The 14,733-nt window shown below is 33.6% G+C and overlaps 1 protein-coding gene across 1 annotated transcript; it reads left to right on the top strand.

Moving 5' to 3' along the window:
• The first annotated feature begins 953 nt into the window (after positions 1-953).
• Positions 954-10,119, top strand: LOC121409132 (TLC domain-containing protein 2-like). Its single transcript, XM_041600963.1, has 4 exons — positions 954-1,223; positions 3,746-3,828; positions 5,045-5,127; positions 9,089-10,119. The coding sequence occupies exons 1-4, from the start codon at positions 1,036-1,038 to the stop codon at positions 9,479-9,481; spliced, it is 747 nt and encodes a 248-aa protein (XP_041456897.1). The 5' UTR covers positions 954-1,035; the 3' UTR covers positions 9,482-10,119.
• The last annotated feature ends 4,614 nt before the right edge of the window (positions 10,120-14,733 follow it).

Raw genomic sequence — 14,733 nt, 5'->3', positions numbered from 1 at the left:
TGATTCATGATAAATATTACGATGCAATTGTTCGACCAAAAATTATTGGGGGAATATGATAACACGTACAGGCCACCCCCTCACTTGAAATAGTTGGGGGATATCCCCCGACACCCAGATTATGAAAGGTAGAAAATTTTCATTGTAATATTTCGAGGATGAAATGCTTAACAGAGGTTGCATCACTAGCCACGATAAGAAAAGCTAATGTGGTTTAATTTCGTAAACTATCATATTTAAAAAAAATCTTATTCAGATCGAAGTACAAAACCAGCGTTGGTCTTTGTCGTCGCATGGATAACCGCATGTAGTTCCATATGCCCACCCTTGCCCACACTACCATGAAGTTGTCTTTATTTCTGTATTTGTCTATGTATTTCCAACACTTTCTCTATTTCTGTTATTATTTTATTCGGCACTTAATCAAAAACAAGACAGCATGTACAATACAAGATTAAGAAATGGTGTTGAGCGATATTTCTGCAATTGTCTTCATTTCATGAGTTTGTCTATATTTATGTTGCTAGATTTAGTTTTGCCTTCTCGTATTAATTTTTGTGTTTGGTTATTTTTGACATATTTATATTATTTCTCAAACTTTTAATTTTGGCCCTTTTAGCCGTCCATGCGCGCATTGGCGGCGGAAGCCACAAATTTTAGGAGGGGACAACCCAAAAAATTTTGCAAGGAAAAAAAAAAGGTTTTCAACCCAAAATTTTAAGAGGAGACGTAGGAAAATAAATTGACAAGCAAAAAAAAAAAAAAAAAAAAAAAAAAAAAAAAAAAAAAAAAAAAAAAAGGTCATCAACAACAAATTTAGGGGGGGGGGGGGGGGGGGACCGTCCCCCCTCCTCAAATTTAGGGGGGGACACGTCCCCCCTGTCCCCCCCGCTTCCGCCGCCTATGCATGCGCGCCATGTATTTAACGTGTACCGTGTACTTTTTGCTTTGCATTTGGTGAATCCTCGTAAATACTCCACCGGCCGCGCCCAGCAACAGATTGACCCGTGGGAAAGTAATGTGAAACTATGCAGAATGTTGGTTTTATCTGACATCAGCATTTCAACTTCGTGCCTTTCCCTTGCAGGATTTTTCTGCCTTAATAAGGCTGTCAACTATTTACCTTCACCTGAAAAGTATGCCGACAAGAGCCGTCATAAATGGCGAAATGCACTGTGCTCTTTTATCCACGCGCTGATCGTGGGGATCTTCGGCACTTACTGGTAAGTTCGTACCGGTACGCCCGAAACTCCGGCAGCCGGCAGGGTAAAGCCAGGTAACATTTCAGCTGAGCGAGATTGTGGGCGAGAAATCTTCAACATTTTCTTGAAATTTTGGCGAAAATAACATGTATTGTGATTTAAGTGCTGCAATGTTTGTTTGTTGTAAATCTTTTTATGGAGATTTCAAGCTTTGGTATGCTTTAATTTTCACACAATTTTTTATTGCTAATAAAATGCTAAAAAGTAAAACAAAGTACAATTTTAAGTAAAAATTTAACCTAACTTAGAAGTAGGAATATTAGGCCCCTAGACTAGGCGGGCCTAGATCTAGGCCTAAGTTTGAGGTTAAAAAAAAAGGAGAGGGGGGGGGGCATTTCTGTCCACTTAAAAAATTGCTTAAGAAAAAAGTTTGAATATCTTTTATAAATTTACTTAACAATCAATTGTCAATTTTTGTCATATAGATATCTAGTCAGAGAAAATCAATTATTGCATTGAAAACTATTCTACCATTGAGGAAAAGGCTAGTGTCAGATGTTTCAATCTAGAAACAAAGATTATCATTTGGTCAGTAACAACTGGCATAAAGATCAAGTTGTATATGTGCGTAGTTTTGGTATTGCATATGGATATGACTTTGGGTTTTTCCATATTGGTCGTTGAAAGATATAAAGATATTGATAGAGTCGTTGTTAACTCAATTCTAATTTCAGGATTAATGACTGATTATTTATGTTTCATATACATCATACCCAAATAAGATCGAACTAAACAAAGCTAGTAATCGTGAGTGTACAGATGTTAAGATCACGTGTTACATTATACATACTGTAGGTGTCAAGCGTCCTATTCCCGTAGTTATTCAGAGTACTTAATATTATTTCTGATAATTTTATGAATAGAATACTAAGTATTAATTCTGAGAGTACTGAATATTCTGAAATTTTATGAATACAATGTAACTAGAATATTAATTCTGATATTAAGATGACAATGCAGGGTGCTGCATAACTTTTTAGAAGCACTTGCCCAGTTGGGAAAGGAAATTTTTAAATAGTTGGAATATACTTGCCCAAAAATCTTATTTCACTTGCCCCCCCCCAAAAAAAATGAATAAAATAGTTCTAGAGTACTTCTTGAAAAGATTTTATAAACCATTGACCCTTTTCTCTCTTTTGACATGTACTGATCTATCTTGTTATTGCATTGCTTTTTCCAAAGTGATTTTATCTTGCCTGCCATGATCAAAATTAGGGTCAATATCATTACATATCGACCCTACTTTTGGTCTGAGAATGTTGCTTGCCCAATTCAGGGAAATAGTTTTGGTCTTTACCTCAAAACACTTGCACGAATCTAACTTTTACTTGCCCCGGGCAAACGGGCAAGTGTTTATGTAGCACCTTGCAGTGTAATCAGAATGATTATACCACATGTAAATAATCAATGAAATGTAAATTCCAATATTACCAATCAGAAAGCATTTGTAAACAACTTGTAAATAATTTAATTGTCTGTGCAGTCATTCACATATTTTATTAAGGATATACACTCAGCAAAAAAAGTTCTTGGACAAAGTTAAAATATTCCATATAGATGTTTAATTAAAGGCAAACCACCCCTGCATGACTGTTCACATGAAAATGTTATGTCATACTGGAAGAGGAATATTGTCTGGTCATGTTGACATACAATAATTAGCTTTTAATCAAATATCTATATGGAATATGTTAACTTTTATAAGTGTCCAAGAACTTTTTTTGTCGAGTGTACATATGTAGACTAAAGTAAACTCAGTTAGATGAAGCTTAATTCTTTTTTAGAGTATTGACACTGTATTCTATGGTCAATTTTGTTAACAAAGGTGTTAGTCTTTCAGACTTGTTTTCACTTCGCTCTATTCTCAGACTGCAGGGATGAGGTTAAAGTTTCCGGTAGGTTGGTAGGCATTAATGTAAAGAAGGGTACTATGTGAGTCTATTCTTGAACTTGTGATGATTAGAGATATTTATGGATTTCTGAGGCTTTTCATCACAGAATGTTGGATACTGTTACAAACTTCACACCGACAAAGTGAGTGGAAGTTTTGTAGGGGCTGTAAGGCTGGTAAACAAGGCCCATTGAGAGGGTGATAGGATAAGGATATTTCTGGAGATTGGTGTGTTGTATTGGGTTAGTGACATTGGAAGGAGAAAATTTTTTTAGTAACTGCTGGCAATTTAGATAGGATTACTCACACAAGTCAGAGCGACAGAAAAGAACCATTGGTCTGAGAAGCTTTATGGAGAGTATATTACCATCTTAAGTTGAAACAACTCTTAGAGAGAACACAACTCTACAGAGTATAAAAATTTTCAGCATTTTACGAGTTTGCTTTTTTCTTCTCATTCAAATCAACTTTATTTGCTAGGATGGACTCGCCCTTTAGAGATGACCCATCCCAGTTTACAATTATTGCATAATATTGCCATTGGAGAGATATGTGATTAATGAATACCACCACATTGTCTTTTCTGTTATAGCTTCTTCTCCAACCCAGAGCTACAAGAAGACTTGGTAAATGGCTACACATTAAGCTCTGAAATTATCATCGCTTTTACCGGAGGTAAGAATCACCTCTCCCCAGTTCCATTGCTCCCTCTCTGCCCCCCTTCCCTCCATTCTGTCTTTCATCTCAAGTCCTGGCTGTCCCCCTCACCCTTCCCACTTTCTTCCAAATACCAACACTGCATTCTTGATTCTTTTGAAGACAGTACGAGTAAGCTGTTGCAAGTCAATTATATCCAGGCATTAATTTTCAATTTTTTTTTGAAAGTCCATGTTAAAAAAAAAAGTTATAAAACATGGGAGCACAAAGGTATTGATTTTCTCTAAATTAATGCAAAGTTAGAAGAGGAAAAAAGGTTTAAAGGACAAGTCCACCCCAACAAAAACTTGATTTGAATAAAAAGAGAAAAAATCAACAAGCATAACACTGAAAATTGCATCATAATTGGATGTAAAATAAGAAAGTTATGGCATTTTAAAGTTTTGCTTCATTTCACAAAACAGTTATATGCACATCTCGGTTGGTATGCCAGGCCTGGGTATGCAAATGAGGAACTGGTGACATTACTCACTATTTCATTTGTATTTTAGTATATGAAATATTTTATTTTCTCGTCATAGTCATGTGAAATGAAGTTTCATTCCTCCCTGAACATGTGGAATTCTATTATTTTAACATTTTGTGCTTCAGGCAAGGAGGTCCTAATCGTCAAATTTGTAAAAATTTAAATATTGTATAATTAAAACAATAAAAAACAAAAGAAATAGTGAGCGACATCGACTCTCTCATTTGGATGTTACTGGCTCGTTCATAAAACTATTTTGTTAAAAATAAGCGAAACTTTGAAATGTCATAACTTTCTTATTTTACATCCGATTTTGATTTTCAGCATTGTACTTGTCTGATTTTGCTCTATTGATTCAAATTAACATTATTCTGAGGTGAACTTGACCTTTAACAATGGACAATTCTAGAAGTTTTTTTAATTTCGTAGTTCTTTAATTGTTATGGTACATATTTTGTGAGTACCCTCAAATTTCTTATGGTAACAGAAGAAATAAAAAGTGTTCAATGTTTCTCAGAAAGAAGGACATTTAAAGTCATAATGGTTGATTCTTCTTACACATAGATTTGTTTGATGCTTGTCTCATAATGTACATTATTAATGCAAAATGCTGAAATTCCAAATATGTAGATTCATTTTTTTCTAAAATGAATTCAGGTACTACTTTATACTTAGCTTAAAAATTGTTTTCTTTGATTTTTAATACAGGATACTTTGCATACGATCTTCTTGATTTGATGGCTCATAATGCTTTCTCAAATGCTTGGCCACTTTACACACACCATCTTGTGGTAAGTAAATCAAGAAAAACTACTTTTCTGTAATCACAATATTTCAATAATATCACAGCAAAAATTGAAAATAAAGGACATAACAAAAGAACTCCTTTAAGAGAGGCATGGAAGTCATGAGTTGCAGGTCACATGATCAAGGTAAAATATCATTTAGACCATAATTTTGTATCAATATCAAAACTGTAATCAAGGTTCAGATCAAGATTTTTTTTAAGATAAGTTTGCAATTATAAGAAACTGTATTTTTAGACTTATAAAATGGTTATCAGGTTGCAGCAAATGGACAAATGTAATTTCAGGTCACTGGACAAACGTCAATAAACATTTCCATTATCTAATGAATGGGGATATTTTTGTTTCTCTTTTTAAAAAAACTATTTTGTACAAAAGACGTCGCTGTTTAAATAACTTTGTTTTACCCCCGACAAACAAAGTTTGAAGGGGATATATATAGGAATCAGTGTACAGTCAGGCTGTCTGTTGCAATTCTTGCGCATCGAAGTACTTCCTCAGTTTTAAACCAATTCTCATGAAACTTGGCACACATATTGGTTTTGAGGTAAAGATGTGCAAGGCATACTTTTCCATGTGTTGGAAATCATGTTGCCATGGTGACGATGTATTATATGGCAAAAATTTGGCAAAAATCTTGCAGTTGGAACTACATGTACTTCATCTGTTTTTAACCAATTCTCATGATATTTAGCTCACACATTGGTCTTGGAGTAATACTAGTCAAGACCTGTTTTCCCTGTGTTGGAAACTGTTGCCATGGTAACGGCGTACGGCCGGGTTGTAGTTTCCGCTGAATACAGGGTATAAAAGATGAGTTTTCAATGTACGTTATTATGTTTTCCTTTTTTGTGACTGTCACTCTCCCAGAGTGTGTTCATCCACTATTGATCATGAAGGGCCTACAATGTGCATGATTGATGCAAGCATGAGTGAACATCTTTTGATGCAAATTGTTCAAACGTTCAAATCATGATTTATATGACTACTCCCCTGGGGTGTATTCAACTATTAAATAGATACAATCAATACATACATGTATTGTACTCTGGATACTCATTTTAACGATGCAGAACTTGAACTTGTTTGCGAGGTCTTGCATTAGTTTTGCATCTAAAGTAAAAGAGATTGGAAGGTTGTGTACACCATAATTCAAATTATGTATCCCATTCTATGTACTAATTTGTTAGCATTATTTCCAAAATGTCTGTTCATATGTGTCTCAGAATACTGCAATTTCGCCACAACTTGTGGTAATTTTAGGGAGTTGTATGAACCGAGATCAGTCTGAAAAGTAGTCTGCATTTCTGTTGGTCACTTTGGAAATGATTACTTAACAATAGTTTGTTTTTTTTACTCAAAATAAAATGATTTGAACAACTTGATATCATCAAAACATGAATAAATCATTCATATCTACTCAGAACAATCAAAATCAAGTCAATAAAATCAGGTTAATCTTGCAAAACCAAAGATTTACATGTAGCTTATAAAATTTTCCCTGTAAAATTTTTCGTTGTTGATAATAATACTAAGTTATTGTTTTTTATGTCAAAATCCAACAGTGTTTTTAGAGGACAGTTTTCTAATAAAATATAAGAGTACATGTTACAAGTAAAGGTTTATTGGCAGTTGTAGGCCTACATATTGCTCTCCAACACCAACAATTTGTTCATACCTATCCATAAGCAATGGCACTTCGGAACAAAAAAAAAATATGTAAAAATTGAAAAAGAGGAAAGAGAAAAGAGAAACCCTAACTTCTAAGCCTGAATTCCATCAGAGATTTTTGTCAGGATGGGTTTGAACCAAGGCCTGTTCAGACCTTCTGTATACGATTATGTTTCATTCAGCCAGTACACTGAGAAAGGTTCAGTAATACATGTACATGTATTGAAAATTTATGCAGACTCTTGGCAAAAGGACACTGAATCATGGCAACAACCATAAATTTAGTGCCCTTTGCCAAAAATGAGCATTTATTTGTGTACATTCCTCCATGAATGTGTTGATTGAGTGCAATAACATAAAATCTGCATTGTCCTTGGTAACTAATAGTTAAAGTTATTAAGACGTAGACATTTTTCTGTACTGAAGACAACAACTTTCACAGGACAACAACTAAAAACGTCTTGTCAATGGAAATATAGGGACATCGTCTTACTGAAATTAATAAAGATAGTGATCTTCATGTAGACTAAAATATTTACGGCTTACTATAAAATACAAATTTGGATCAAAAGGAAACTTCAGAGAGTGATATGTTGTTATACAGAGGTCAAGCTGAATATTTTCCACTTCCAACTGTTATTCTTGAAAGCAGTACATTGTGTGGAGCTTACTTGAGTGTCAATGAACCCATACATGTATTATTTTTTTTACCATTATTTCATTAATAAAGCAATCATAATTCCTGTGCAAAATCTATCATACTCTTCAGCCTTAGTATTCCCTGGCCAACCGTGCATTATGGGTATACAGTACAATGATTGTAAAGACACTCCTTTGTTAAACTCCTACGCAAAAATGTCTCTATTTCATTAACCCCCCCCCCCCCCCCCCCGCATTTCCAAGTCAAACAGAAGCCTATGATTACTTTGTGACTACATGTACAGTACATGTACATGTATTTAAAAGAGCATGTGAACTTTGACTTCTAATCTATGTTATTAAAAAAATCCAAGCAGTACACAATTACATGTATTTACATTGGCATTACAGAAATATGAGAATTTTCAAGTTCATAAGGAACCCTTTGTAGTTTGTACCTTCTTCAAAATTTCATACCCCTTCTGTTTTTCACACTTTATTTTACATTGTTTAATTTGTACATATTTTTGGATACATGTAGATACATATTCAATATGTTTATGTACAGCCAGTTCTTAACATTTCCGTTATATGGGTTTAGTAAACAGTATATATGAACACATTCCTGAAATAATATATTCTCCTACATGTAAATACTTGGATACCATATATATGTACATGTTTTATATTTTTACGTTTAGATAATCAGGAGGTATTCTTTAATGTGAAATTTGATTTGTGCCAAAGTGAGGCATGACTGCATTTAATCAATTCAGACATCAATGAAGTCATAATTCTAAAATAGTTGCAGTGAAATCCAATTCAAAAGACCTTTTCAATGATTAACTTGACAATTGTTTATTAATGAAGACTTTTTAGTACCTACTCTCAAGTTTCATTAAAGGTCAAGTCCACCCCAGAAAAATGTTGATAAATAGAGAAATCAAACTAGAGTAACACTTGCATTTTCATCAAAATCGGATGTAAAATAAGAAAGTTATGACATTTTAAAACTTTCACTTATTTTTCACATAACAGTGATATGCACAATTCAGTGACATGCAAATTAGATGGTCATGATGTCCTTTACTCACTATTTATTTTGTTTTTTTCTCTTTTTATTCAAATCAACTTTTTGTTGGGGTGGATTGTTCCATGATGTTTACTGTAAATCATGTATTATTATGACATAATTGGCATCTGGTTTCAATCATTGCAGCCATGCCTTAATTTGGAGCATATCAGATTTCACAATTACGAATACCTTTTGATTATCCAAGTGTAAACATATGCTACATAAATATGGCATCAAATTATTTGAGAAAAAGTACTCTTTTAGACAAATGTGCAATAGGTTTATGTTCATGGCATCAGGCAATTTTATTAGTTTTTTTTTTTTTTTGGGGGGTCAATTTTTGCGGCTCCATTTGCAATGTTTATTGGATAATTTTGCCCTGGTTTAACATGTTTCGCATTGCTCTATATCATCTTGAACTATACTGCTTGAAACAATGTACATGTAGTACAAGTTATTGCATTTCGGCTATGTGAGATCCCTAAAGATGTAAGAGATTTTAGCATCCTGTTCATATGATTTTTTTAAATTTGGTTTTCTTTTTCCTCTTTCATGTTACAGGTACTCTTTCTGTGCTTCACGATCCTCTCTCTCCGCCAGCTGTATGCCACCATAAACATTGCTATGATCCTGGAGCTCAACTCTATCTTTCTCCATGGCAGACAGCTCCTTCTGATGTGTGGCTTCAGCAAGCAAGATATGGCATACCGGATCAATGCCTTCCTGAATATCTTCACCTATGTGGTCTGTCGAATGGGCTCCATGGGCTTCCTCTGCATCTGGGTCATTGTGACGGAGCAGGCTGTTCCACCAATCATACGCAAGACTGGACCATACACATTAGGTGCCATCTTTATCATCAACCTGGTTTTATTCTACAGACTAATAGCAAGTGATTTTGGAAAGAAGAGCAGCTCTTCTTCGAAACAAGACGTTGACATCATGGATTCATAGCATCTATTCACTTTGTTATCACCAGCATGGCTTCCATATTTTTCACATTATGTTCTAGTGTGAGAATTTGTGTATGCAGTTTTGATACCACTTTCTACAGTTAGTGGTAGTTTCCACATGTATTTTGTTTTTCCTTTTTTTGTTCTTGCAAAACCTAAAGGAGGGATCGACTGTAACTTTGTCCAAGTGTGCATTTGGGAATGACAGTAATTCAAGTAGATTTGGAGCATATACATGTACATGTATATGCAGTTCAAAGGTTGAATGTCAGCATGGTCTTTATTGAAATACCTTGTTATTGCGATACATTAAGAAATGCGTGAGAGATCAACTTTATATGGATCCTGTATTTATGTAAATGTATAATGATGGTAATATGATCTAATGAAAGTTCAATTCAATTTGAGTTCATTTCAATTTATTTATTCAACCATCATCAGGTACAAACAATTACATAAATACATATGACAATAGAATGATGGATTGGTGACCCCAGAGAAAGCAGAGCTTATAAAAAAGGGACCACTGAAAATATACAATAAATGATTATCATTATGCTAAGTACACCGATGCAAAGTTTGAAGTCAATATCCTAGAGGTTGTTGTAAACCTGAAAACTTTTCTTTCTCACTGTAACAGAAGAACCATTAGAAATCAATGTCAACTTGAACTCCTGTAAGCACATATCAATGAAGAGTGTGATTAGATTGAGGGTCACTAGGTCATATGCAAAAGGCAGAGGCTTTTACATGTACATGAAATAAAATTGACATGCATAGTGGTATTCAGAGGTCACACGATTGAAGGTCAAAGGTCACAGAGATTATTTATTTGAAGAAAAAAGGACAAGTTATAGTTGTATATTTCTAATAAGGCAAAAGCAATTGCCTGTAGTCAATTTTGTCTTCATTTTGTCAGAGCTTCCAATATCAAGTCGCAAGTATTATTCATTTTTTATATTTCAGTTCCTTTTCTGGAAGAGGCTTTTTTTATGAATACATGTGCATGTATGTGGTAATAGTTTTGGGATTATGTTTTTAGTCTTGATAGTGCAGTATTCAATCTTTCTCTGTTTATTTTTAATTTGTGGTTTAAGACTTAAAGTTGCTATGTACATGCAGAATGTTATACTTTTATTTTCCTAACAGTTTTTTTTTCTTCTATGATTAACTACTTCCATTTTGATTTTATTCATTTGATGTTGAATATCCAAACTGTTTGAAGTGGTGCTCAATTACGATAATGTTTTGTCTTTCCATAATTAAAAACATATATATATCCCACAGGTAGTGATAATCAATTTGACTTCTGCATGCATTTGCTTTGCATGCATAATATTATTTTCTTTGCATTTTCAGCTTTGAGAGTAAACATTTAATGTTTTCAGTAGTTTAATCATTGATCAATCCAAAGAAATTTATTATCAGGTGTATTTTTGAAGCATATTTATCATTGGGTGAATTTCCCCTTTTTGTATACTGAAGTCTGAAGATGGAAAATTTAAAATGTGTTTTTTTTTAATAGTGATATACAAGTGCATGTGCTAATACTTCTTTAAGGAGTCTCCTATTTAGAATTTGTGTTGTTTTTTATTCTGTTTTTTGTACATGTATTTATTGTAGTGATTTTATGAAGCAGAGATAGTACTTTTCAGTCTCTGTATTGTCTAATGCCATATACAGAACCATGGAACACTGCATGGTCAACATATTCGTACGGATTAAACCACAAAGACATTGGTTTATAGTCCAGTGGGTGTGTGATGTAATGGGTTATACATATAGGTCAAGTAACTTTTCTTGCCATGGGCTATACACACACATACAACTGCTTTTGAAACATTGCAGTCAGGATGACTTGTAAATAATTAATTGATGATGGCTATTATTAAAAATTATAATGATGATAATATAGATAGGGTATTCATTTTGTACACACATCCCCTTTACAAGGTGCTGAAAGCACTCCCATGATCTTGCTCTAGCTAAGCTAGGCTGCTAATTTTGATGCTCACAGCCAGGAAAGAATGCCCTGTCACAGTTACTGTAGAGATTTGTAATCAATCGTACATGTAACTCTTGAGTGCACAAAATTTCATATACATGTAATTACAATTGATGTAAAATTTCTTAATTCTTTTTTGCAGGAATGATGAATTACACTTGAGGGTACAAATCTCTTCCCTTTTTTTTACAACCAATCATGATCTTTAATTAAATCAATAAAGATTATATAATTGAAAGATCTGTATTTTTTTATTTGGATAAAAAAGTTAAAGAAAAATGTATTTTACAATGTGTTTGTCATTCACCTATTTGTCATATTGTATTCCATTATTCATATAATCATGCATATATTCAATTCACAATGTTAAGTTTGTCTTTGTAAAATCCAGTTAAGAAGATTTTTTAAATGAAATATTTGTATGAAATTTGTATGAGAGGAACTAATCATGTATCTAAATTTGACAAATGATTGTCAAGATGAAACTGAAAATCCATATTTCATTCTTCAATATAAACAATCTGAAATAGACATACTCTGTAAATTCATTTTACTCAATTGATTGTGGGCCCGGCAACCACTGTGAAATGCCATATCGACGTTCACCATATGTATGGAAGTTTAATGGTAGTAGTGTAGGAGGAAAATCTTAAAAGAATCTGGAATGTTTGATAATTTTATCTCAATTTGTAAAAAGAGTATCAAGTTTAAATACTACAGAGCCGTATGAGCAATAGGTAGGTGTCTTTGAAATGAACTCATGTACCACCGAGGAATAAAAATGATGCTGAAAATTTCTCTGAAATATGAGAATTCATATATCCTTAATCATTTTTTTTGATCTGTCAACTATCCAAAGTCTTTCTATACAACAGGGTTGTACATTACTGTTCCTCATACCACAAGGCAATTCAAGTATCTTTACGCATGTCTAACACAAAGCAAGGCAGTTTGTAAACTAATTTCTTTCAATGCATTAATGCTCTTTCATGTTACTAAGTTGTTGTTTTTTCTATTGGTTTTATTACTGAAGTATTTTTTTAATACATTTCTTCATGTATGCATGAAGAGAGTCTAATAATACCCCACTCTCATCAGCCATGATTTATACTTCTTTGTGGAGGAAAGGAGGTTGCGGTAAACTATTGCAAGGTACAATTCTCTTTCATGTATTCTTGTAATTTTCTTAACTCAGTAACAAGTGAATTCTCTAATTCCTCTAAATCCTCTTTGGTCTGGGGCGGACGTCGGAGGCAGCTTGACCTATGTGTAACACCCTCCTTATTTTAAAGCAAGACTGATGCTGGCTTAGACTGAATCCACCTTAAGTGGTTTAAAGGCGGCATTAGTCCTTCCTCAATTCTGTAAATGGTATGTGTAACACCCCCATATGAATTCAGACCGGCTTAAACAGTGTTAAAAGCAGAAGTTGTGTTATAGCGAACTGTGCAAAAACAGTGCGCGATGTTTATGAAAAGCCGGGTGACACGTATCACATGAATAGGTGACATGGAGCTGGCCCTAGTATAGACACACAATTTTGGCCTCGGGCCATTTGTAACGGAGCATAATGAGCCATGTGTCCATAATACCTCTAAAAGTTATATCATCTACATTAATCTAAAAACATTAAATTGCTTTTTCTTAAGTTTCCATTTAAACAATCTTTAACAAGGTTTTAATTCTCCTTTCGTATTTATATTTTTGTGAAAGTCCTTGATATGTAACTCACGTTAAGAACCGAAATATAACATTTATATGAGGCTGTACTTGCACTGCCACATTTTATGCTTGTGAATAAAATATGTTCTTAATCATCTCTCTGAAACCTTGACAAAATGCAGGTATTGAATTAGCTGAAGGTTAAACAAAACAAAGAAAAAATGCCTTTTGGCTTTTATAATCATGGCCATATTGCAACTGATTGCCATTTATATCATTTTCAAGCCCAAGAACTTACAACCTGCCAATTTCTAATTTGTTTTTTCTCTCGCTCTCTCTCCATCTCTCTCCACCTCTCCCCCTCTCTCTCTTACTGTGATAGACTGCTAGGTTTTTTTTTATCACATTGTCAGTGTGATGTTTTAAAATGTTATGGATTATGTGTGTGATTGAAGAAAGCATATGTGAAGGAATTTACATGGTGTTTCAATATATGTATTATGAGGGTATTGGGATATATTTCTTATCTTCAAAAATATAAGCTGGCTTTGTTTTGTGTGATAAACCTTTACTTCTTTACTTAAAAACAAAGCTAGAATCACAATTCTGTGCTCTGCCATTTCTCCAGAGCTGCTCACAACTAAGTATGTCATTTTATATGTTCTACATCTTATAATCTAACTTGAGGCTGGAGCTTTTGTCTTTTCTGTTACACTAAACAGTATATGTAATAACCACCGGCTCCGCCTCTGTTACAAAGTATACATCTAGCAGATTTTAGTGATCATATTTCAATTAGTGAATTTTCTCATTTTGTGTTATACATATGTGATGGGTGACATTTCTGCCATCATGGCCATTGACTCATTGATGATCAACAAGGGCAAAATAGTATACCTGTACATTGATAATGTTTACACAATTTCATTGCATAAAGCAATGTTATAATTTATTTCAATGTTCAGACATATCACAGAGGCATATCAAATATCATTCATATGTTTTTATTGCATTTCAGCGGTCATTTGACAAGACCTTGTTCAGTATGTGAGTGGAAAATTGGCCAGCTTTATGTAGGATGGTTTCATAAGTACTGCCCTCTTGCTTAAAAAAAAATCCTGTGGAGCGTTTCATAAAGATATACATGTAGTTATAAATGACTTCACAGATAACTGAAATATGGCAAGCCAAATGTGATATTTATCACTTCAAATCATACTTTTGATCATGTGAATGCTTTGGCAAGTTATCTACTGTGTCATTCTCATTTCACAAATCAACCATGTGATACACCCCCATTAATTTAGTCATAAACAACTGAACTGAATTGTGATTATCCTCATAATGTCAATACAATAAGAATTGTATTTATATATGGTGTTTATGAAAAATTGAGTATGAGTTAAAATGATAATTAGGGCACAAGATATGTAGTCTTTACTGTCTCATAAATCATTTCATCTTGATTTGAACCGCCTTTGCCTGTAGATCATATTGTTTAGTTCATTTTTAGTGTTGCAAATTTTATTTGCTACTTTGTTTATTACAATGTCAAAGGTTTGATTTTGAATATCATTTGATATGTT

This window comes from Lytechinus variegatus, chromosome 2 (genome assembly GCF_018143015.1).
Source record: "Lytechinus variegatus isolate NC3 chromosome 2, Lvar_3.0, whole genome shotgun sequence".
NCBI lineage: Eukaryota > Metazoa > Echinodermata > Echinoidea > Temnopleuroida > Toxopneustidae > Lytechinus > Lytechinus variegatus.
This window is presented reverse-complemented; position numbering and strand designations above follow the sequence as displayed.